This window comes from Aspergillus oryzae, chromosome 8 (genome assembly GCF_000184455.2).
Source record: "Aspergillus oryzae RIB40 DNA, chromosome 8".
In the NCBI taxonomy this organism is placed as follows: Eukaryota; Fungi; Ascomycota; class Eurotiomycetes; order Eurotiales; family Aspergillaceae; genus Aspergillus; species Aspergillus oryzae.
In genome coordinates this window covers 557,080-580,812 of record NC_036442.1, presented here as the reverse complement: position 1 = coordinate 580,812, position 23,733 = coordinate 557,080, and the positions used below count along the sequence as shown (strand labels likewise).

The window sequence follows — 23,733 nt, the reverse complement described above, 5'->3', positions numbered from 1 at the left end:
ACAGCCTGGTCCTGGACCCTGAATTCGAATTTAGGCTATACAGCGTGCTTGACATCCATGCTTGGCCGACTATGAACAGCCTAATTTACTTCCTCATCGAGCTTTACACGCCTAACAAAGAAATGCACAGGCCGTTGAAAAGTTACAGGTAGGACCCTGATTTCCCTCCTGGTATATCTTTCCTTATCAAGCCATCATGTACCGTGCAGCTCGACCCGGATAGAGGTCACTCATCGTGGATTGGCTAGCTCCCCCGAGGCTAACCCTAGGTCTCCCGGAACTTGCCTCGACTTCAACCGGGCCCCTCTCATGCACGTGTCATCGACGAATACTTTTTCAAAACATGACGAATTGATCCCATCTGCCTGGCTAGCATGAGGGCTAATGGGGTGAATGAGTGCCGCAGAATACCTGAGAAAAGGACACCTGCAAGAGTGTGTGGAGCAGAGGGCGCTAGCTATTACCTGCCACCCGCATACCAAGCGGACTATCTGAAGTGAGATATTTAAATGTTTTACCCAAGGCTGGGTGACGAGATCGACCATAGATAATTCCCTCCAGCCTTCGTTCTATTCCTTGCGCCAGCCAGACAGCCATGTCGGATACAGTGAACCCCATCATTCCAGGCTTTGCGCCTGATCCATCTGTGGTCTTGGTGGACGGCTGGTTTTATCTCGTCAACTCTAGTTTCCACGCTTTCCCCGGTTTACCTATCTACGCATCTCAAGATCTGGTGTCATGGAAGCAGATTGGTCAGTCTACTGACTGGTCACTTAAGTATTTGGGAGAACACAGTTCAAGTCATCGCTAACGTGTAAGTGCACAGGAAATGCAATCCATCGAGAGTCGCAGCTCAGCCTCGCAAAGTCGCAGGCAAATCTCTACCCGGTGGATGATGGGAAATTTCTGGTCGGGAGTGGAGGTCTATATGCCCCCACCATCCGTCATCATCAGGGCACATTCTACGTCGTCTGTACGAATGTCATCCGTGCAGAGGGGAAGAATAGGGATGTGACGGAGAATTTCATAGTTTCCACCAACGACATCTGGTCAGGCACATGGAGCAACCCGGTCTACTTTGGGTTTGAGGGAATCGACCCCAGTCTTTTGTTCGATGATGATCAAAAGGTTTACATGCAAGGGTCCGGTGGAATAGGCCCAGGCACGACGATCAACCTTTTCGAAATTAATCTAAAGACCGGTGCAAGACTCTCCGAGGAGAAAATCATCTGGCGCGGCACTGGCGACATTTACCCCGAGGGACCGCACTTGTATAAGCACAAGGGCTGGTATTACTTGCTCATCGCGGAGGGCGGAACCCATGGCGGGCATATGGTGACAATGGCACGCTCTCAAAACGTATTTGGCCCATATGACTCCTGTCCAAACAACCCCGTCCTCACAGCGCGTGACACTCAAGAGTATATCCAGTATACGGGTCACTGTGAGCTGTTCAAGGACGAAAAGGCCCAATGGTGGGGAGTCTGCCTCGGGGGCCGCCTAGACACCCAAGGGAGATGCCCCATGGGGCGCGAGACCTTCTTGACCCGGGTAGACTGGGATGGCGAATGGCCCGTCTTTGATCAGGTGGAATTGAATCCCCGTGGCCTTTTAGCAACCCGTTCGAGCCCACGCCTCACGGCAGAAGGTGGACTGGACTACCTCTACATTCGAGATGCTATCATGAGCAATTATCGGCTCGAGAATGACCATTCATCCCTGACATTGACCGCGTCATCGGTCGATCTGTCTCACCCAGCAGACAGTCCGACCTTCATCGGCAAGCGACAACGGAAATTAGCTGGTACGAGCTCTGTGGTCCTTAAGGGAATTGAAGATTCCTGGAGCTCTGCAAAGATCAAGGCTGGGCTCGCCTGTTACAAGGAAGAGCACCGCTTCTCACGGATCTACTACGATGCTGATCAGCAGGCGGTGGTTCTCGAACTGGTCAATGCTGCTAAGAAGATTGTTCGAACTGAGAAACACACACTTGGGGAAGCTCCTTGCTCACTGCTTTTCCGGATAGAGTACACAGAGAAACAATACTCCCTGCTTTATTCATTCGAACCCCACGTGGGAAATGACTGGACATGCCTGGGGACGGTTGATACTCTAGATATAACTGATCCCGATTTCACCGGCCCGATTATTGGTGTCTACGCTGTTGGCCAGATGGAGGGCGTGCAAGTTCAGTTTGACGGCCTAAGTGTGGAATAAACATTGAAACTGATAGAAATGACAATTTCTCGCTCCCACCTCAGCGCCCCAATGAACTAATTGGTTCTGTCAAGGGCGACTTAAACAAATCTTAGCTTTAGCTTTAGCAGTAACGTTTTCTTCAGGTAGACCGGTCTTCCCGATACACCGGACCCTGAATGGAATTTGAAACATTTTGCGTCTGTATTTCTACCATGGGCTTGCATCTAGGAGAAATCCATGCGAGACTGATTTATTAAGACGGATACGCCTTTAAACTTGTCTTTTGAAGTTTATTAAATTCACATTAATACACACATAGGAATGCACATGACAGCCAAGATAAGTTAGTCGAAGTAACTGTCAGTGACACCGGAAAGACCAATGGCTGTGCGTGGTCTGTAGATAAAAATCCGTGGTCTTTCCGCGCTGCACATTAGTGCCTGCAATATCCTAGATAGGCTATATGCAGTTTGTTCTAGGGCAAATTCTGTGAGCTAAAGTTATCGTGGTACATTCATACAGCAAACAAGTAGCAGAGAATATATAAATCCGCCCACTTTCTTCCGAACAAAAACAACATCTCGTACAACTGAGAGATGGGGGATACACGTGGAACCGAATCCGTACAGGATCTCCTGGCAGAAAGAAAAGCACATTCTAGGCAGCTTATTTTAGCAAGCTTAAGCGCTTCTCGAGGCAGTTCACGAAATGGTGGAAGAGAGCCTACCTGGGGCCCAGATGTGGTGCTCTCAAGAGAAGGTAGCAAGCGGGGGTTATCGATGTACTTAATGCACTGCCTCATCAGCGCCAACGGAGCCTCTTATCCAAGTGTCAAATCACAAGCCAACAGCACATCTCAACACAGCTGCGCGAGATGTCTCTGCCGACTGATTGGGTGATGCTTCTTGGCGGCGCGTAAAACTGTCTCGCGAAACGCCTCTCATGTTGCACTCCGCGTTGTTGCTATCAACTGGCACTAGACTAATCGATCCCAATATGTGTTGACTGAAGTCTTCTGTAGTAGTGGTGGTTGCACTGGATAGATATTCAGTCTTGTAGGTAGATAGAAAGATGAAGTTTTATTGACGAGAACACAACATATGGCTTTGCTTGCCCTATATGGGAAGCTGAGTGCCCCTGGTAGAAAACTGAAACCGATTTGGAACCCCTAGAATGGGGACTCCTGGAGTGGGCGAGTTTCTATTCCTATGACCCAATAGTAGCGGGAATCGAAAGCTTGAACCTACGCCAGATGAAAACCCACTCACAGTTTCCCACGGATTGTAACGGTAATTAATGATGGACGCGAACCTTTGACTTTCGCTATTCAGGTTAGGGGGGCGTCATTGTTTTGCATCGCTGCTGGGCGCGAATTGAACCTACAAATCCCAGGACATACCTAGGAGGGAAGCTCCCGGTCGAGCACAGAGATCAATCCCCAAGAATAAAATGGGCGGTGTTCCTTTCATGTTTGAGCTCTTGAAGTCAACTCAAAAGCAGGTGATCGCTCAATCAGATATACCCTTCAAGCTAACTATTTGGCAAAGTGACCATCAGTCAATATTTAGTAGAATAAGATAGGAATATTATATAATGGCGTTCGTCTTAATTGAGATTAGATGCGTACACTATAAAAGCCGCCCCTGGGTTAGACTCTTGCTTTGATCTCGTCAAAGGCAAGGCTGGCGTGATCGACCTTCATCCAAAAAAAGTTCCATTAATTCTGCTGAGCGGATGATTAGTGTCTCTAATGACCTTAAGCCTAGGCTGGAAGAAGCTGATTCTATCAAGCCGCATATCATGTCTTTGTAGGTGTCGGATCCCTTGTGTGTGCTTCGAGATAGCTGGATGTAATAAGCGAATTCATTGGTCTAAGGGCATGCTAAATGCTACTGACGAACCGCATGGTTCACCCACATCAAAATTAGTGCAGCCAACGAAACAAAAAAACAAGCCACATTCCACACAATTCCCCAGTCATTGTAAATGACCTTAGAGACCACGACCAGAAGAAAGAAGAACGACATTGCTAGAGGTATAACGACGCTCCGTGTACCAAGGTCCCAGCCTTCTGTAATCAGCAGGGCGTGGAATGGAATCTCGCTGAGATCCGGAACATGCCATTCATCAAGTTTCTTTAGCATATCACTATTACTGGGCATTAACCATTGGTTTTCTTAAGTACGCCTTGGGTCCCTTACCTATGACTATACAGCAACTTCTCATTCTTGAGAAGGCTGTTTCCATTCGCAACATTTTCATTTGAAAAGGCCTGGGTCAACAACGGTCGCCTTATAAGGTGAAGTAACTGACGTTGTGAATCATATAGACGATTTTCAGGGCATTCTATATCATCCGCTATGCACGATACGCAGTAATTTCTAGCGCAATTCACTTTACCTGTTGACGGATTATATTGGCATGGAAAGTCCTGTGGTTCGTAGTGTGCAATATTATCCTCGAGTTCACTCCTTTTGTTTGCTGGCTCAGCTTCACGATACAAGCCAAGGTACTGAACCTCGGATATTTCCCCCCCGAGGGATACAGATTCGTATCCTGCCATTGTGACCTAGTTTATAGAAAGGCAGAATGAGCAGTGGTGTCTCTATTGTTTGTGTGAAGACATACCTCGACGATGTCCACTTGCTGGACTCCATAGAGGGGGATGTATCTTCTCCAATAACCTCTGCGTGCGTACCATGCTGCGCGGATACTTTCCCAGATATTCACTTCGTCGGCTTCGTGGCGGATACTTGTTGGAATAATGTGGCAGCGGTCCTTGTCTCCCCAGCAGAGCAAAAGCACATTGTTTGTGCTTTCCGCAAGTAATGGGCTAAGAACTTGTTCTATCTCCTTCTTACGGTTAACGTGTGATATCCGTCGCGAGTCGATAACTACCGGTTGCCAGGGAGAGATGGATCGCTGCCTGCGGCTACCTTCTGTGACCTGATCGCTGGTCCCGTCTGTGGTCAAGAGCCTTGATCGGCCACGATTTCGGACGTGGATAGGCTGAGGCCGCAGAGGAATATTTTGCTCCTTTGAACGAGCCGTAATGGGATCGGTATTAGAAAGGGGTAGCGTAGGGGTCCCTGAACGGAAAAATGACAATATGGTATCCAACTGCAGAATGACCGATCTATCACGTCTTGATCGTTGAACATAATGAACCCATGAATATTTATCTGCCGTAGGAAGTATTTCTTCGTCGTTGACATCCGTGCGTTCTGATCCGACTGGAGAAGGTATCTGAATAACGCTCATCTTGCCATAGGAAATGCAATGATAAACATAGAAAATGGGAGAAGTTGGGGGAGGTATTGAGGAAGTGTACATATATCACCCTTGCATCTTCTGCGCGAAGCTGAATGGTACAAGGCGAAAATGCCGGCTAGTGCTTATGCGCATGGATGCCTTAATGTCAGCCTTGCAGAAGCCAACTCATATTCCAGCCTTGCATGAGCTACTTCATGCACGTACAATCACACTTCAGCCAGCGTCTAGCCACCTGCAAATTGATATGGGTGGACTGCTGGAATTGAAGGTGAACCGATGGCATGGCTGTCGTCTGCTGAGCCAGACTTCTTGATCCATCAGAGCTACTGGAGAGGCCCCGATATATCCCGGGAGGTGATACCGTTCTATTATAGATGAAAAAGCCCAGCTAATTCAGATGAATCAGCCTGGTAATTTCGTGGTCACGTCAAGTCCTGTTGTATTCCCGTGGTCAGCTAAAAAGTCAAGAAAAATCGATGAGACGACAGTTCAAGAAGTGATGCGAGATGATCCCGACTCACTACAGTAAAACGGGGTGGCTAAGCGCAGGGTACAGCAAGTCTAGCCCAATAGCAAAACTGGCTCAAGTTGGTCTGAGTCGACACGGCATCGAAAGATGGGAAAGCAGCGAGGACAGGAAGACAAGAAGGCTACATATAGACCCACGCACAATGTTGCCAAGCGGCTTTCCCCGATTAGGAATGCTATACTATATCCAGTAATTCACTGTCACTGCGGAGACTATGGATCTGTATATTGACACAACTAATGCTTCCCATTTTGCTCCTTGACATGACTCTGGCGTTGAAATAAGGCGCCTAACCCAGTATTTTTTTTTTAACTGGCTGCAAGGAAGATAGGTGGGCAGGGAGAAGAAGTTGGGTAAGATGGTAGACAGTTGATAATTGTAAAGGTAGACTATGTCTAGCTATATCTAGAATTTATGCTAATAGAGTATATTCCTCAGTTCTTAATAGTTTCTGCTAATTAGCATTTCTTTCACCTTATAAGGTTAATCCACCTATCCGCCGTCGGAGAGTAGTTGAGGGGATATTAAAGGCCAAAGACACTGATTGTAGGGTTATAAAATTCGCCTTTTTTATAGGTATCTAATGCCAATTCAATTCACTTTTCATTGGATTCAATTTCCATAATATAGAGTGTGGTAAAAAGGCATAAGGGGCGTTTGAAAATACTACGGAGGATAATCTGCGGAATTCGTGGCCGCTCGGTGATCGAATACGGTACCCAAATAGGCAACTGACACCTAAAACAGGGATGTGAAGAAATTCAAGATCCGGATACTTGAGCCGGCAAGTCTGTCCAGCACCTGAATTTAACTTCCAGGTTACGTCTATATGTTCTGGTTGCATAATCTGGTCCACTTTCATGCATGGACACGTAATAGTAGGGCATTGTATTCTCGCTTCAGCTCAGCTTCTCCACGCATGCTCCATCAGCAGTTCAGCACCAACTGATTACAAGGACCCTGTATACTGAATATAGTACTCTTGTCAGCTATTGTTTCCTTGCCTGTGTATACATGTAAGCACACAGTAGTTAAATTATTGTCAAAGTACCACTTCAGAATTGAACACGGGAACATCCAAGCCCTAATACGAACATGCATTTGCAGACCCACCGAGATCTTCGAGCTGAACCAGCACCGATGTCAAGCTGCAGCTTGACCGGTAAATCATGTTGCATTCTTGGAATTGCTTGCTAGATGTCTTGCTTCTCAGCTAATGATATTTGTGTACGTGGTTTCGGTCGGATGGAGAGGAGGAGGGGCCGTCATTGCTACTACTGCTGCTGTTATATATACCATGGCCATCTCCCACTCCCATTCGGAAGGCCAGACCGACCAGACCCTCTTAAAGACATTACATCCACTACATACCATTCTCTTTACTACACAAAATGACCGCGTCGAAGACAGGGGTGGATCTTTCCAACCCCGGAGACTTGACCCTCAAGAAACAGCTCGACCTGTTGGAAGCAAGCGGAGCCATCAAACGCTTTGACTCGCATCCGTTCGTGAAAAATATCATTGACAGTCGGAGCCTACCCACTCGTAAAGACATCGAGGTTGGCCCCAATGACCCAACTACCACTTCCCAGCTGCGGAGGGCGGCCGCCAAAAACAATACCCTCGTGGTTGGTGGCGCAGTGGTCAAGAACCTTTCTCTTCTGCTTGCAAAGGACCAGGATACAGTCGCTGAAGTGCCTCTCCGGGCCTTTCCTGCCGTTACCAAGCCGACCCCCAAGGCCAACAGCCTGCTCATAGCTCCTGTAAACGCCGACCATCTGACGCTGCTTCTGTCACCCCCCAGCCCGACATCATATTTCCAATTCACCAGCCATGTAGCACCCGATCCTGTACGGGCTTCTTCTTTTGCCGACGAAGCCACCGACGCGGACAAATCCATGCCGGCCGATATAATCAACGGCTACTCGCTGAGCGGAGACCTGGAGAACTTCTGGGGCATCAAGGGACTCACGGGAAAGCTGTACGTTTACAATGGCGATACCGTGCGCGAGAAGGTCAGGTTCAGCGACTTTGCCTTTGACGCCGGGAAGAACAAGCCGCTATCCAAACTCGAGCACTCGCCACTGGCTAAGTTCTTCCCACACATCGACATGGAACCTATCAAGCAACTTCCTATAAATAATGTCGAGTTTACCTATACTGAGGCTGACAATGACTTTCTCTACAAGAAGGGGCTGCGTCTGGAAGGTGATGTTCTGTGCACCGGTCACCTCCAGCCTGTAGCGGACATGCTCAGGCGCATCTACGGAGACAAGGACGCGCCGTCGAAGCTGCATGTCTCGGCTCATCTTAGCGATGAAAGAGACTGGACCAAGGCACCCAAAATTACCAAGCTTATTCTGAGTGCCACGTTGGTGGACGGAAAGCTCAAGGTCTGGGACTTTTTGGCCTTTGATTCCGTGGATGTTCAGATTTTGGCATTGCAAAAGGACAAGCAGGAGAAGGTCAAAGATGATAAGGATAAGGATGAGTCCAACGATGCTGCCACGGAAGCAAAGGACGAAAAGCAAGCCACTGAGCCAGAGTCGAAAGCGGGCAAGGTAGCAGACAAGGCCACCGAAAAGGTCAGCAAGGCCACTGGCATAGCCAGCAAGGCAAGCGATTATAAAGCCCAAAAGAAAGCCGAGGCCACGAGCTCCCAGGAAGTCTCCAAGAAGGCCACTAAAGAGTCCACGGAAAAGGGCAAAGAAGACGCGAAGGATGACAAGCAGGGCGAGGGAGAAGCCCAAGAGGACGACACCGCTGCTATTGATGAAAAGGCCGATCAAAAAGCACCCGCCAAACCCGAGAAAACCTGGGAGTTCGGTCTATGCATCCTGGGAACAGGCAGCCTCATCAACTTACCCAAGGCGACAAAGCCATTGTGGGTGAAATACCGAATGGAGAGGGACCCACAGGAGACTACAAAGGCTTTGTATAAGGTGCATATAACGGCTGAAGACTGGAAAAATGCGTTTGGTGTCAAGAACCTGAATGTAAGACTTTGTCCGCTTCTGTACATTTATTCCAAATGCTACTCAGAATGCTAATTCCTGCTCCTTCAGTTGACTGAGCCCGATTTCACTGCATCGTTCGAGGCTGGCTCTTTTGCCAGTACAGCCCAACTCAATACAACTGCTAATGTCAGTTTCGCGGATATCAAGGTTGAACTTCAAGGAAAACTGTCCAGGGGTATGTATATCGTCAGTACCCCATTCCCATTTACTTGGGCCAATGAGTAACAAACCCCTCCCAACCACAACAGATGACAGCTACCTCCTTGGCCAAGTCGGCACTTTCACCTACAGCCAGCTCTTGCAAGCCTATGCGCAGATCCGTGGCGACCGTACACCAGAACTCTCTCCGCTCGATGCCTACGGCAATGACCTGAAATTCGATGACGTGCATCTCCGCCTGTCCCGGGACATGATTGACAAGGCACTCGAGTTATCGGGCAAGGTCACATTCAACAAACATTACAGTACGAACGCTGCAATCAAGATTGGTTCAGCTGGGTTGGCCATACACGGTGATGTTACTGACTTCAAGATTGAAGGCACGGAAATTACCGTGAAGAAGGCAGCTTTGGATATTGAAATTGGGGCCAAGCCGCCAAAGATCGACAAGACCAATCAGGGTGAGAAGGAAGAAGATGAGAAAGAGAAAGAGAAAGAATCCAAGGCCATCGAAGATGCTCCCAAGGAAAAGGCTGCTAACTCTAAAGCAAAGACGCCCGATTCTATTGACCCCAGCGCAGAAAACGACAAGATCGAAAAGAAGGAAGAGGTCATTGACAAGAATCTCCGCAACCGCAAGAGCAAGTTCTCGGTGACTGGTGACATCGACTACTCCGGACGTAATTTCAGGGTAGGCCTGTTCTACGGACGCCAGGCTCAGACCAAGAAGAGAGAATGGCTTGTGTATGGCATTGTTGATCGATTCAACCTGTCGGAACTCTTCCATAACGTTAAGGACACCGATTTTGACTTTACCCTTAAGAATGTGGCTCTGGTGGCTGCGTCCAAGGGTTATGTAGACAACGGCGAGATCAATGTGAAGGGCTATACTATCAAGGATGGTACGTCGTTGTATACCATACTTTACTACATCTTGGTGAACGTCTACTAATCTATTCACCGCTTCTCTTGTAGGAATCTCGCTGTGGGCAATAATCGAGCCTCCTATGCCGATAGCTAAGCTCAATGTCAATCACGAGCGTTCTTTATTGGCGCTGAAGCTCGCAGTCAATTACAGCCAGGGTATTTATACCGTGGGCCTGGAAATGCCGGAAACATTTTCCGTAAGTGTTTCCCTTCCTTTTTCTACGCTTTCTTCTAACACAGACATCTTCCCCAGGTCTACTCACCGAAGGAGCATCCCAAATTTGGCCTTGAGAAATTCACTGCTGGTATGGAGGTCGCTACGGATCCCAAGTTAACACTCGGTGCTACACTTAAGATCTTCATGCCCGATCAAGAGCCGTTGGACGTTGAGATTATGGTAAAAGGTGGTATGGTGAATGCAAGTGCTTCTCTGTAAGTCTTCATATGTATGTTTTATGTTCTATTGCTCGATAGCTGATTGTGTCCCAAGGCGAACCACAACACCATGGATTAACCCATTCAATGTCAGTAAGCATATTATTCTCGAGGAAATTGGTGGCGAGTCAGGCTTCGACTATGCAACGGTGGCGGAACAGGGTCCTTCGTAAGTTCTTTTCTGTTTCCCGCTGGGTATCGGAAGCTAATAATTGAATACAGAGACGTTGCAATAATTGCCAAACTTCAAATTGAGGAAACCAAAGCTGGTGTGGCCATGAAGGTCAGCGAGACGGATGGCGAAATGCTAAGCGTGTCAGTCGACAAGTTCAACGTCTGCAAGATTATCCGCTACGCTGGCCAACTTACGGAAATTAAAGAGTTGCAGAAGATCGGGAATGGCGAGGACGTTTTCATAATCAATCAAGGAAGCCTGTACATCTCATCGGGTGTCGGGATTGGAGGCAAATCCTACCCCCGGGGAATCAGTGCCAGTGCGTCAGTGACCATCTTTGACCAAACTGGCCAGTTTGATGCACGAGTTGATGACTCGGGATTTACCGGTAAGGGCTCGATTGACCGCTTCAAGCTTGGTGCGCTCGAAGTGTCTGCAGCCAGTGATGTGACGAAGCCGGCGACATTCGACATTGCCATGACCCAGGATGAGCAGAAGATCAAGGTCGATGGGATGATCCATTATCATGACATCAAACTGTTGGCGTTGGTAGATGCTGATTTACAAAAGCTGCCACCAATGTTCAATGCCCACCTGCTTCTTGAATTCACTGGGCAATACAAGATTGACTTCTTTTTCAACGCCAGCCTTGGCTCAGTCAAGAGCCTGTCTGAGGTGAACCTAGATTTCTCGGCCTTGATAGAGGGAGACTTGTTTGATCTGATCTGTGATGGGGTGAACTCGTTCCTGGACAGAACGCAGAAACTTGTGGATCAAGGTTTCGATAGTGCTAAGCAGAAACTAGAAAACGAGCTGAGTGAAAAGAACAAGGAGCTCAAATCGTTGCAGGAGGATTTGGAAAGGCGCGACCAAGGGATGAAGGAGCATGAAAAGAAACGCCAACACGATCTCGAGGAGGCAAAGAGAAAAGTGAAGGAGAACAATGATAAGCTCGCAGCCCTGGAGAAAGATGTTAAGGACGCCAAAAAGAATAAAGAAGACGCAGAGAAGAGGTACAGGAACGAATTAAAAAAGCAGCAAGAAGAGCGCAACGAAATAGTGGCAAGGAAACGCCGGGAATATGAGGAAAAGCTGAGGAAATTGGAAAACGACGAACGGGATTACCGAACCAAAAAGGAAAACCTCGAGGCAACACACAGGACGAACTACGGAGAGAAAGAGACTGCCCTTGCGTGGTTCAAACAACACAAAGAAGATACATGGAGTGAGTGAAAATGAAAGCCTTGATTCCTTGGCCGCTCCAAGCTGACTGGTGGTAACCCTACTCCTAGATGATTTCCAAAAAGCTCAAAAAACAATGCATGACTGGGATGACAGATGGAACAATGCCTCATGGTTGGATAAAAGCTTTGATGTCAATTTGGTGAGTCAATAACCTTTTTTTCCCTTCTTCCCCTTTGTGACTAATGTCTCTCAGAAAGCAGGTGTGAACAAAGCTAAATGGGATTTGAATGTAGCCGCGGCTGCCTGGGTGGGAGTGACTAAGGCAGAAGAAGGATTCGTAGAATTCACTCACTGGCCCGCCTACAATGCCTTGATGCAGGAAATCAACTCTGCGATTAAGGATCTTACAAAAGCCGTTACGGCTGTACAAGAGTTCAGGCAAGGAGGGGTCGATGCCTTCATTTGCGCAGTAGTCAATGATGAAGACCGGAAGGTCAAGGAAAAGGAAGACCAGCTGAATCTACTCCTCGACAGTAATTCCAAGGAGCAGAAAGCCATCCGTGATGCAGAGGGTAAACTCGACGCAAACAAATCGAACATCTTGGAAATCATCCAGGAAAACGATAATAAAATCAGAGAGTTGGAAGAAAACAACGAGCGCAAAGTACTCCAGCAAGAGTACGATAACAAGCGAGCGGAGTGCACAAAGTTGGAAAACGCCGTCCATACCGTGGAGCACGTCCTGAACAGTCTGCAAGCTGACTTCGACAACGGCATCATAGCCATCAAGGGCGAGGTCACGGCGTGGCGCGATTTCCTGCCACGCATCACCCGGATTGAAGCAAAGGCCAGCAGCAACGCCCTCAAGAGCAACGAGCCCATTTTCGTGATCGTCACGGCGGTTTACAAGGGCATCACCAAGACATTTGGCGTGCAGTGGACGCCGAACTCGAAATCCAAGCCGTACGATCTGTACAAGGCTATTGGAGATTCCGCCAAAGGCAGCTTCCCGGTTCCTGCCGGTTCCAGCTAATCTGCTCATTTACATGTTATTTCTTTTGGTTTTCTCTCTTTACTAGTTCCCTGTCTCTCGTTATCTGAAAATGGATGTATGGGGTTGCCTATGCATAACCCTAATAGTACCCGTCTCTCAAAATTGGCAATAAGCGGGCCATTCAATTTTTGTCCGGTAGACTAGCAAAGTAATGAATCCAGGCAATTATACGCCATCGTGAATCTTGAACATCCTCGAAATATAACGCTGCTGTTAATAGATGCCCAAAGGACAAAGTATTTTAGCATAGTTAGATTTACGCGGAATCAATTGATACTACTTTCAACATTGTTCCCCCCAGTTGTCGCTCGCAGTAGAGGGTGGAAAGAAGAAAGGGGTAGTCAGGGCCACGTCTCAGTAGCCCAACCACTTATACAATCATAAAGAGCATAACTAAAACACAGATCCAAAATATATTAAACAGGCAGACAGAGATAGAAATTCTACAGCACTCGATGCAACTGCCCAAAGGGTTACGGCGCTGCTGTTTCCCATTTGTACCGTTTGCACGATTACTTTGTTATGGATGTTTTCTTTTCTTTGTCTGGATTGAGCGAGAGTGTATATACGGCCATTGCCTTATTTTCTCTTCTTCCTTTTTTGTCCCTTCTACTTGATTTCCTCGTCGATAGCTACATAGTAGTTTAAATATTAGTTCATTTACTACTATCTGAGCGCGTGACAATGGCCATGTCCTTGACCAAACTGCACAACTCACCACAGCCACTGCAGGGCAACAACACTGGGCAGGTTTGCATGAGAGCCAAAGCATATATTGAGCAAGCAGGACAGCAAGAAAGAGGAATGAGGAGGGCGAAAGCCAATGGGAACTGGAGATGAAACTGTAGAGACAGACATGATCACCAGGAGAGCATAGAAAGCACTGTAAAACACGTATCTGGAATATTCAATAACATGGACCCAAAGTGTTGAGACTTGAGAAATTGGCCAGGAAATGGGGGCACGGCCATCATAATGGAGTATTTATACGGCACCTTCGCTAAAAGACTGGAAAACGTCGGAATGGTAGCAGCGCGTGGACTCTAGCCGCTACAAGCTTACGGTATGTATTCCGGAGCTTCGAGTAAAAGGCTCCACAGTAGAATATAGACATCATGAACTAATTCAATCCGGTAGTAACTAGAAGATGATAAAGACGCTATTTGAATTAGCACGAAAGCTTTGCCTCGCAACATGCGAGGTAGATCATTCCAGTTCTACCATAAATCAATCAATCGATAGATAAGTGTAATACTGGGATGGAAACATTAAAAACCTTACGGTGGCTAATTACGATATGATTGATACTTGTTCTTCAGTGACGACAAGCAAGTACCAGTCTTGGCATTAGAACCCTAATTTTAGAACCACTGATGCACAAGTGTGCCCTCACACTATCTATAAGAGGCCAAGGTGGTAGACTAAGATGAGGCTGAGCACCGTCCTAGACCCAATTATGAGGCTTAGGCATATAACGCTTATTGGCTACTTCAACTAAGATGGAAGCGGAAGACATATAAATTCAACGTCGCCATTTCTTCACTGTACTCCTGCTTGCAAACCAAGACTCACATTATGTCACTTCAAACACCATCACCCCTCCTGCGACTGCCGTCCGAACTGCGGTTGGAAATCTACCGACACTTGTTTGGCATCGCCCCACACACTCGTCTCCGAGTGGGTGAGGCATGTCTGGACAGCGATCTGCCACACAGCACCGAAAGGTCGTGGCGTCTCTCGAAAGCATTCGAGGTCTACATGCACAGACCCTCGCCTCCAAATGCAAGCGAATACGCAGAAATGGACTATAAGCACTGCTCAGCGACGGAACAGTCCCGACGAAATATATACCGCGAACACCGACATCTGTTTCTCGCCATCCTGGCCACTTGCAAAACAATATACGAGGAAGCAATGCCATTCTTCTACTCGTCAACATTCTTCGCCGTATCGGGAAATATAGCAAAGGCTAGCAACTGGTTATATGCGATGAGCCATGAACGACGCAAATATATTCGGAGACTTACCTTCCACTTCTGGAGCAAGGCTTTATCGGAATGTTTCTCGAACCAGGGCAACATGGAGCACCTCGCTAAGCAATTGACATATATGGATCAGATTGACGTTGTGGAATTGCTGATCACGGATACACGGACGGAGGACGAGTTGTTGGATTTCGCGGATGCAGAAAGCCAAGGTATCCCGCAGTATGCTGTGTCTCGAAGGCCGTGCGAGCCACTGGTACTGTTTGGCGTTGAGCAGTTGGAAGCAGTGCCGAACCTGGGATGTTTACGTATTGTGGGCCGTATTGATAGGCTATTGGTATACACTGAGGATAAGGAGTATTTAAAGGCCTTTGCAGAAGGCAGGAAGCGGGCTGGGCTTGGAAAGGAAAACGGGCATCGACCTGTGGTGGAGCTTGTGCAGTTATAGGGGATATGCTTGACTTGGAGGCAATTTATTGCAACCATCACTGGGCTTGAGGGACCTCTAAACCATAGTCGACCCCGTTGTCACTAGGGATCGAAAGTTGCAAAGGTGATTAAAGAAGGATCATACGAACACATAACCGTCGAGTAGCAGTATGACATTGATGGTATTACGAAACGCTTTGAACCTCCAAGCTATTCATCACGCCTTGGATAGGTCTTCAGTCGATTAGGCCATGAGAGCTAAACCTATCGAGTTCATGAAGACATATCTGGTAGGAAGAATGATTTTACAATATCCAATTTGCCAAATGATTGGTATGAACCCAAGAAGCCCAATGCTCCAGTGATTTACGGACAGTGGGTCTATCGAACCTTCCCAATTGTCCAGGAGACAGTGCAATTTCGAGCGAACGAAGCGCTTATCGCAGGACTCTCATTTCAATACATCGACAATGACAGTTGGGGTCCATTGACTGGCCAATTGTCACTGTGACAATACGTAGTAAACGTACAATAAATTGTTCACAGATTATAGTATCGGGCCTCAGCTCAGAGGCTTTTTGTTCAAGCTGCCCAAATAGGCCTAGCGCTTTACTTTCTCCTGAGTGATTTTCTTCTCCCACAATCATTTCAATGAAAATGAACAAGTTTCTCTCCACCAAAGATATCCCGGGGTATTTCTTATGGGATTGGATAGGAAGAGAGTCCGAAGCCTGAGGATGTCTTGAAATATTTCGCTGACAATATCTGAATCATTTATTTTGGAGGTCGGATTGGTGAGGACACAATGAATCTTGTCGGAAAATCGCCAAGCGCCGTCAGGGATGATAGACTTTCTTCCATGGAAGCCTTAGCCAGCATAAGGTCTTCCTGTTTTATCTCACCAGAAGCACTTTCAAATTCTCTCGCTAACCTCATCTGCGAGTCATGTAGGGTCGTATCCAACGAGCCATCGAGGGAAAGCTGACTCAGCTTGCGACTACAAGGAGCTGTCGCATACTGCCATCATGCCAAGAGAACGAGCAGTAATCTCGTCGATATGCTTTCTTGGTTTCTGTCGCCTTTGCCCCATGCTATGGTACCATCGATTCCACTCAGGGCAAGCGGGGGGTTTAACGATAGGGTGACAGTGACGGTCTTGCTGATATCCAAGCCCTTGGCATGGGCCCAAGGCCCGGGATTCTTTGAGATAATAATTTGCCAAGCAGCTTGGCCCTGTGCCGAGCATCCCCTACGGCCGGTTTCGTAGGCACCAAGATCAGATGAAAAGAATCTTCCGCCTTCTCGCCCTATGGCCATTGCCACACATAATGTGATAACGCCCGGGAGGGCGGGGCGAATGTACGCTCCCAGACATTCATATATCCATTCAATCTTGACGGTATGCATATGTGAGCATCAGGATTGAGACTGCATCTACACTCTGCAGCTCAAAGCGTAGCGACAATGGTTCTTGTGCCGTACCTGAAAAAGATCGCGAGATGGCTGGCGCCACCGCCCCCAAAGTCGGAAGATGGGCGCGATCAATGGCCCTCTCGCGCGGCCTTTCTTCTAGCAGCGATGGGTGGTTGCGCAGGACAAGGAAATCTGTTACGATACCCGTCGGTCGTGTATAACAACTATGGCTTGCAGTGGTTCATTCCTTACCTGTTAGCGGTGTTCCTTATCGCCATCCCCGCCCTCATCCTCGAAATCTCGATCGGTCAGGCCTACCGCGGAGGCAGCGTGATCGCGTTCAACAATATCAACCGACGGCTCAAGGGCGTGGGACTGGGCCCGATCCTGGTCAGCTTCATTGTCACACAGTACTTCACTGTCAACCTAGCTTGGATTATGAACTATTTTCGCAATTCATTCTACAGTCCCTTGCCATGGGAAGGTCGAATTGAAGAGTTTTATATGGGAGATGTCATTCATAATGTTGATCCCGTGCAAGGGAGCTTGAGTGAAGGCAACAAGGACGTGGTCGCGTTCACCAAATATCCCGGGCTTGCTGTAATCGGAGAGACCGTGGGTTGGAGCGCTTTCATTTGGTTCCTAATCTGGGTGTCGATCTTTCGCGGCGTGGGGCTGACGGGGCGCGTGGTCTACTGGACGATGGGTTTGCCGATTGTCACCACCATTATTTTTGTCGGCCGATCGTTGAGTCTAGAGAACGCCAGCGAAGGTGTACGCCTACTCTGGGCGACTTGGCGAAGCTCAGAGCTAGCATCCGGGACAGTGTGGCAGACAGCTGTCGGGCAAGTCTTCTTCTCTACGGGGATTGGGTTCGGCTATTTTACCTCCTATGCCTCCTACAATGCGAAGCATTCTAATGCCGTAATGGATGCCATCCTCATATGTGGCAGTAATGTCTTATTTGAGAACTTTGCGGCGTTCGCCGTCTTCGGTGTGGTGGGCTACCTAAGACGGTGGCCACAAGAGGGCGAACGACTGGGTGCCTTCGTGGTTGGCTTTTTGACGTTGCCTGAAGCAGTCCTTCACATGCCCGGGTCAAACTTCTGGGCGATTCTGCTCTTCTTTACTCTTGTGGTGCTCGGGTTTAGTTCGGCATTTGTGATGCTGGACGCGGTGACGACCCTAGCTGTCGATTCAGGCCTCAAGGTTTCGCGCCCGATAATCGTAACGGCATTGACTCTGATCTCCTTCTTGCTATGTCTTCCCTATTGCACCGAGTTTGGTTTCTATTTGCTAGACGGTATCGATCGGTGGATCAACAATATCGCCTTGATATTCGTAGTATGGTCCGAGCTGGTCGGCGCCACCACGGTCTACCGGTGGACCGACGTGGTTGGCCAAACAGGGCTACCAGCGTTTGTTGTGTATAATTTTGGCTATTTTGGTGGACAGATTGTCGGAATTTCAGTGGGTCATGGAACCGAAAATCCGTCTGTCGGAGCGGGCGCAGGCTTTGGATTGTATATTGTCTCTGTTGCTGTCGCGGTTTGTATCGCAACGACGCCGGAGGCGGAGGCAGCCAGGTTCTGGAATCGAAACGCAGTCCTCCGTCGGTTCTGGTTTTTGGTATTTTATTCGGTAAGTTGACCCTAGATATACCTACCATCTGCCCTATACTCACTAACGTCCCACTCTCACTCTAGGGCAACCAACTGCGCCGCGACCTCAACCAAATCATCGGTGGCGGCCGAAACTGGAAGATTCCTGTCTTCTGGCCAGTGCTCCTCCGGTACATCAGTGCCCCCGTTCTGGCTATCATTTTCAGTTTTGCCTACCCAGAGTTCCACACTTTGCGGTATGATCCTATGATGATCGCTGGTTTCATCCTGGCTCATCTCTGCCTGCTGGCCATGCTGTTGGGTCTCGTCCTACCACGCTACTATGATTGTTTCATTCCACCAAGCCGCTACGGCGAGAGCACGCAAGGAACTATTCCGAACGAGCCCCGTCCGCAAGATCTCGGGCAACCAGCCATGACCTCCTTTCATGGCACGGAGATTGAAGCGGTCCCGGCAGTATCCGCTCTCGGAGACATACAATCCTTAGAGTTTAAGTCACATAGTGGTCATGTGGGAATGAAGTTATGAATAGGGCATGTTTGATTCGCGTGTAAATATAGTCGATGTCCTTGCATTTTACCGCGCTATGTTAGAGTTTTATATATTAGATGTGAACCAACTCTTTAATATGGAACTCCCATCACAAAGACTGTCTATTATTGGAAAATATATATTGTCAATATAGATCATGGTACCTGTGATAATACATCCGCTCAAATGACTTACGTCTACCTTCTATCTATCTATTTAATTCGCTATGGACACTTTCATTCGTATGTCAGCCTCAGGCATAAGATTATGTAATGTCTCGGGACTCATCGGCTGACAGTTCGGAGATAAGCATCATTTCCCGTCAACGCGACGCCCGCCGATTCAAGTCTTTTGCGATCTCGAGCAGAGTTACCGGAATTCTAGAAGAAATGGACAGCCCATCCCAGCCGATCCGGAAACGCCGACGGCCCGCGTACTCTTGTACCGAGTGTCGTCGTCGTAAAGTCCGATGCGACCGGTCCCAACCATGCAACCAGTGTACTAAGCAAGATGTGGCCTTGTCATGTACGTACGAGGAGCATCCTCGTGCAGTTCCCAGGAGCCAGCAAACGAGGAGACAGCAGAGTACGCCACAAGAGCCACCATCGGTTGACGACTTGGCACACAGCTCAAGCACAAGAGGGATTCGAGGCACGATATCGAAGACGCGGGTGTTTGGCCACGGGCATTGGATGAATACCGTCTCTATGGTGGAGGCCTCCCGCGTGTGCCATCGTTGTCTAATATTCTGCTAACAATCATGGAAGGTGGAAGACCTCTCTGCTCTTCAGCCACTCGGGGAATTTTATGATACGATGTTCCAGGCGGAAAGTCACAGTCATGACAAAATCGCTGAGAAGGTCCTCGAATGCAAACAGCTCGCTCGGGACGTTAAGAAGAAACGTCCAAGTAGAGGATGTCTCCCGGCTAATCTCTATCGATCCTTTCCCGACCGACGCGTGATGGATGAACTGATTGAGATCTATTTTGCTACCTTCGAATCGTGCTACCGTATTCTGTACGCCCCCTCGTTCCGAGAGGACTACAGGAGCTATATAAACCATCCAGAATCAGCAAGGGGTCCTCTCCTGTTACAGCTTGCTCTTCTCATGGCCCTGACCGGTACATTACACCGAGATGTAAATATCCGCAGTGAGATGATGAGTAAAGCCTCCACGTGGATCCATATTGCTCAGACATGGCTTTCTGCACCATTGGAAAAAGACCGCTTGACATTGGAGGGCATCCAACTCCATTGTCTACTACTCCTTGCACGTCAGGTAAGTCGAATAGGAGCCGACTTGGTATGGATCTCTGCAGGCTCCCTTGTAAGAATAGCCATGCAGATGGGCTTACATCAAGATCCCGATTGTCTTGAGGAGATGAGCATAACACAGAAGAAGATTCGACGGAGACTGTGGTACACTATTCTAGAGATTAATGTGCAGTCGGCACTAGATTCGGGCATGGTACCCATGATTACAGATATAGACTACAATACCCAGCCGCCATCTATCGCCATTAACGGCGAGGCACAAGACAACACACAAGTAAATACTTCAAATGGGATGTCCTTTCAGCATCTATTGGCAAAATCATTACCTCTCAGATTGCGCGCGACCAGAGTCATCAACAATCTACAGGACGAACCATCATACGATGAGGTTCTGGCCCTTGGAGATGAACTAGCCTTGGAATGTGGCAAGGCTGCCATGGCAATTGAGCACGATGTCTCCGACACAGACACACGTTCTGTGAGCTTTGCATCCAGCTTCTGCAACCATCTCCTTCGTCGCTTTCCGCTGTGCCTTCATTACCGGTATGCGGTCAAGGCCAAGAAAAATCCGATTTATTGTTACTCCCAGAAAGCTTGCCTTTCGGGCGCCCAGAGCCTATTATTACTTCTTGAAGATGATATGTATCACCGTCTTCTCCTCACCGGTGGTGGTATGTTTCGTGATCTCATCACCTGGGGAGCAATGTTTATTTTTCTCGAGTTATGCCCGGAGCCCGATGCAGACATGTCGATGTTTGCAAGGAAGACTAACCGCGCCCGCAATCAACCATTGCTACAAGATGCTCGTCGTGTGGTGCAGTACGCAAGAGACAGAATGTGGAACGGGGAAACGAATGTTAAAGTCTACGTCTGCCTCAGCATGATGATGGCCCAGGCCGAGGCTCGTCTGGGCGGCTTGCCTGTAAAGGATGCCATTACGAAGGCTCTGCACGAGAGTCTTGGTGAATGCCATAGTCTTTTGAAGGCTATGGCTGCTGATTCTTCCGTCAGTACAACGGATCCGGTTCTGGATTCATGGGCATCCAGCGGCCTGATGATGCCTTTATTTGCTGATTTGGATGCCGATTTTGACTTTTTGGGTGACGGAAACGTTGATATGAGCTTCCTAGACACTTGCTTTGATCTGCAGTGATTGGTGGTTCAAGTATAAATATCTTTCAGAAACTCGAAGAATCAGTGAGGAGTCGTCGCAGTATCCTAGTTACTAATATATAGCGCCATAGATAGTGCAGTGGTCTCCACGCTATATAATACGAACAAAAACTATTGATTGGACTTGGTCAGATACACAAGAGTCTGATCAGGCATAATATTACATCGAGCAGAGAGTATCTACAAAACTTGACGTCGAGACAAAATCTCAGTTGCAAGCACAATCGGTCATCAGTTTATACTCCGGGAGTTTCCAACCCTTCGTATCTTCGCGCAACACCCATTTGGCAAGAAAGTCGAGCCTCAACAAAGATGCAACCCAAAAGAGGACGTAAACCATCTGAACGCCAAGAGGGGATGATGGAAACTTAGCCATGTAATTTTTGTTGTCTGTTAACCCTTTCTGGACCGTATTGATGAACGGTCTAAGCCTTCCCTCATACTCGGCCAGAGCAACCGTGATACTATTTTTGGGAACTGGTATCCCTCCCTTGAAGCCCTTGCCACAGTGCTTCCCAATTTCGCCAGCGAGGACATAGGCGCCGGCCATACCACAGGTCGTGCCCATGCCCGTCATAGCGGTCGGGCAGTAAGCTGCATCGCCAACAAGCACAATGCGGCCTTGGGACCAATAGTCCATCGTGACAACCCCCATCCGCTCACAGTAGAAGTCGTCGGCATCGACTAGGCCTTTTAGAATCTCGCTTGTCTTCCACCCAGCCCCACAGAAGGCCTCTGCCAATCCTTTCTTTTCGTCTTCGATGTCGCCCTTGGTCGCGCTATTTAGTCGGTGAGAGGAATTCGGGTTACAGAACAGATATGCTTGGTATTTATGGGGATCGGCGCGGCGAGTCATGATGCCTTTGTTCCCGGGAGCAATAAAAGCAGTTGCATTGTACCCCTCGCCAGGTTGAAGTGACTTCTGGATCGTGAAATACCCAGCATACACCCCAAGTGGATGAACCGGGTCTTTAGCACCAGCATCCAGTATCATCTTCCGAGTGTGAGACCCGGATCCATCCGCCCCTACAACAAGATCGAACCGCTCTCTTCCCTCATCCGAGAAAAGGACATCAACATAATCCTCCGTCTGCGCTAGCTTCTTCACGCAAAACCCGAAGCGGTATTCGACACGATCCTTCGTAACATCATACAGAAGCTGACATAAATCTCCTCTCATAATCTCAAAGTCAGTCGTGAAGCTCTGTAATCCTCTCCCGGAGCGGTTAGCAGGGAAATATCCCCAGCTTTTATCCTTGTCATCGACGAGCTGTAAACCTTGCTCCGGGACGGACCGAGCGCGGAAAGCTTCTTCCAGGCCCATTCGTCGCATCACTTCAATGCCTGGTCCGCGAAGGTCGACCTGTAGGCCACTGGCGCGTATCTTCGGGAATCGTTCGATGACGGTGGTCTCGTGGCCGAGCTTTGAGAGCCAGAATGCGAGGGCGTTGCCTGCGATCCCTGCGCCGCAGATGAGGACTTTGAGTTGTGGCATGTTATGTACTGTTTCGGTTTGGTGGGTTAGAGAGAGAAATATGAATATGAATGATACAGCAAATTATGGGAAGAATAGAGAAAGGATGTCCGTTATAAAGTTATATCGGTTTGTATAATCCGTCGGCCGACGCGATACATGGATACCTTCGACTGCCGATATGACCGATATGACCGTTACACCCGACATACCCGAAACTGCATGAAGAAAATCCACATCAGAACCTAAGAAGCAGATTATCCCTTCATGTAATTACATCTATCGCCATTTTCGGAAGAACAGGTTCAAGGATATTTAGCCTTAGTCGCGTCTGGGAAGCAACCAGGCAGACCATATTCCACCGATGTAAGTATTGAGAACAAATAGCAAGCGAGCCAAAGTTGACGTTCTGTCTCAGAAACTACACGCTACCTGTGATACCAGATGACACCACAACATCACTTGATAACGCACATATAGTCATGGTCCTCATACTGGTTAAGAAGAAAGATTGCTCTGACGAGCCCTGCTTCCCCCCTTCACTATCCACATATCAGGATTCTGCCCACAGGCTTGGCTACCCCCCATGTCGCCAGCTAGTTGAATATACTGGGTGGGAGGATAACTGTCGTTACGCGGAAGAGAAGTCCCGTATCACAGAGCATATCCAAAGAATCGCAAAGGATAACGGGTTCACATACTTCTACGCCTACGTCTGTGCAGAGTTAGCATCCTCTAGAGCCCGTTTTGTGACACAAAAAAGCAGCTTATGAAGGAGCTAGGGAGATGATTATGAGATATCAGTATAGGTGCCAAGGCTATGAATCGATGTGTTGTGGACTAGTGAAGACGCTGCTGCGCCCCCTCAAGGCCTGGA

At 48.3% G+C, this 23,733-nt stretch overlaps 9 protein-coding genes across 9 annotated transcripts; 7 read left to right on the top strand and 2 right to left on the bottom strand.

Moving 5' to 3' along the window:
• Positions 1-1,134: 1,134 nt before the first annotated feature.
• On the top strand, positions 1,135-2,217 carry AO090103000268 (putative xylosidase/arabinosidase; the record flags this gene model as incomplete). The annotated part of the gene is made up of 1 exon (XM_001826797.3): positions 1,135-2,217. One exon carries the CDS (start codon positions 1,135-1,137, stop codon positions 2,215-2,217), a length of 1,083 nt encoding a protein of 360 aa, XP_001826849.3.
• A 5,175-nt stretch (positions 2,218-7,392) lies between these two features.
• AO090103000269 (uncharacterized protein) lies at positions 7,393-9,051 on the top strand (the record flags this gene model as incomplete). The annotated part of the gene is made up of 1 exon (XM_001826798.3): positions 7,393-9,051. The coding sequence occupies one exon, from the start codon at positions 7,393-7,395 to the stop codon at positions 9,049-9,051; it is 1,659 nt and encodes a 552-aa protein (XP_001826850.3).
• A 457-nt stretch (positions 9,052-9,508) lies between these two features.
• AO090103000270 (uncharacterized protein) lies at positions 9,509-10,467 on the bottom strand (the record flags this gene model as incomplete). The annotated part of the gene is made up of 2 exons (XM_023233361.1): positions 9,509-10,194; positions 10,368-10,467. The coding sequence occupies 2 exons, from the start codon at positions 10,465-10,467 to the stop codon at positions 9,509-9,511; spliced, it is 786 nt and encodes a 261-aa protein (XP_023093885.1).
• Positions 10,468-10,816: 349 nt separating this feature from the next.
• AO090103000271 (uncharacterized protein) lies at positions 10,817-11,947 on the top strand (the record flags this gene model as incomplete). The annotated part of the gene is made up of 1 exon (XM_023233360.1): positions 10,817-11,947. The coding sequence occupies one exon, from the start codon at positions 10,817-10,819 to the stop codon at positions 11,945-11,947; it is 1,131 nt and encodes a 376-aa protein (XP_023093886.1).
• Positions 11,948-12,006: 59 nt separating this feature from the next.
• Positions 12,007-12,932, top strand: AO090103000272 (uncharacterized protein; the record flags this gene model as incomplete). The annotated part of the gene is made up of 2 exons (XM_023233359.1): positions 12,007-12,098; positions 12,434-12,932. The coding sequence occupies 2 exons, from the start codon at positions 12,007-12,009 to the stop codon at positions 12,930-12,932; spliced, it is 591 nt and encodes a 196-aa protein (XP_023093887.1).
• A 1,596-nt stretch (positions 12,933-14,528) lies between these two features.
• AO090103000273 (uncharacterized protein) lies at positions 14,529-15,386 on the top strand (the record flags this gene model as incomplete). Its single annotated transcript, XM_001826802.1, has 1 exon — positions 14,529-15,386. The coding sequence occupies one exon, from the start codon at positions 14,529-14,531 to the stop codon at positions 15,384-15,386; it is 858 nt and encodes a 285-aa protein (XP_001826854.1).
• Positions 15,387-16,831: 1,445 nt separating this feature from the next.
• On the top strand, positions 16,832-18,930 carry AO090103000274 (sodium:neurotransmitter symporter family protein; the record flags this gene model as incomplete). The annotated part of the gene is made up of 2 exons (XM_001826803.3): positions 16,832-18,421; positions 18,487-18,930. 2 exons carry the CDS (start codon positions 16,832-16,834, stop codon positions 18,928-18,930), a joined length of 2,034 nt encoding a protein of 677 aa, XP_001826855.1.
• An 818-nt stretch (positions 18,931-19,748) lies between these two features.
• AO090103000275 (putative C6 transcription factor) lies at positions 19,749-21,362 on the top strand (the record flags this gene model as incomplete). The annotated part of the gene is made up of 1 exon (XM_023233358.1): positions 19,749-21,362. One exon carries the CDS (start codon positions 19,749-19,751, stop codon positions 21,360-21,362), a length of 1,614 nt encoding a protein of 537 aa, XP_023093888.1.
• A 228-nt stretch (positions 21,363-21,590) lies between these two features.
• On the bottom strand, positions 21,591-22,877 carry AO090103000276 (uncharacterized protein; the record flags this gene model as incomplete). The annotated part of the gene is made up of 1 exon (XM_001826805.1): positions 21,591-22,877. The coding sequence occupies one exon, from the start codon at positions 22,875-22,877 to the stop codon at positions 21,591-21,593; it is 1,287 nt and encodes a 428-aa protein (XP_001826857.1).
• Between the last annotated feature and the right edge of the window lie 856 nt (positions 22,878-23,733).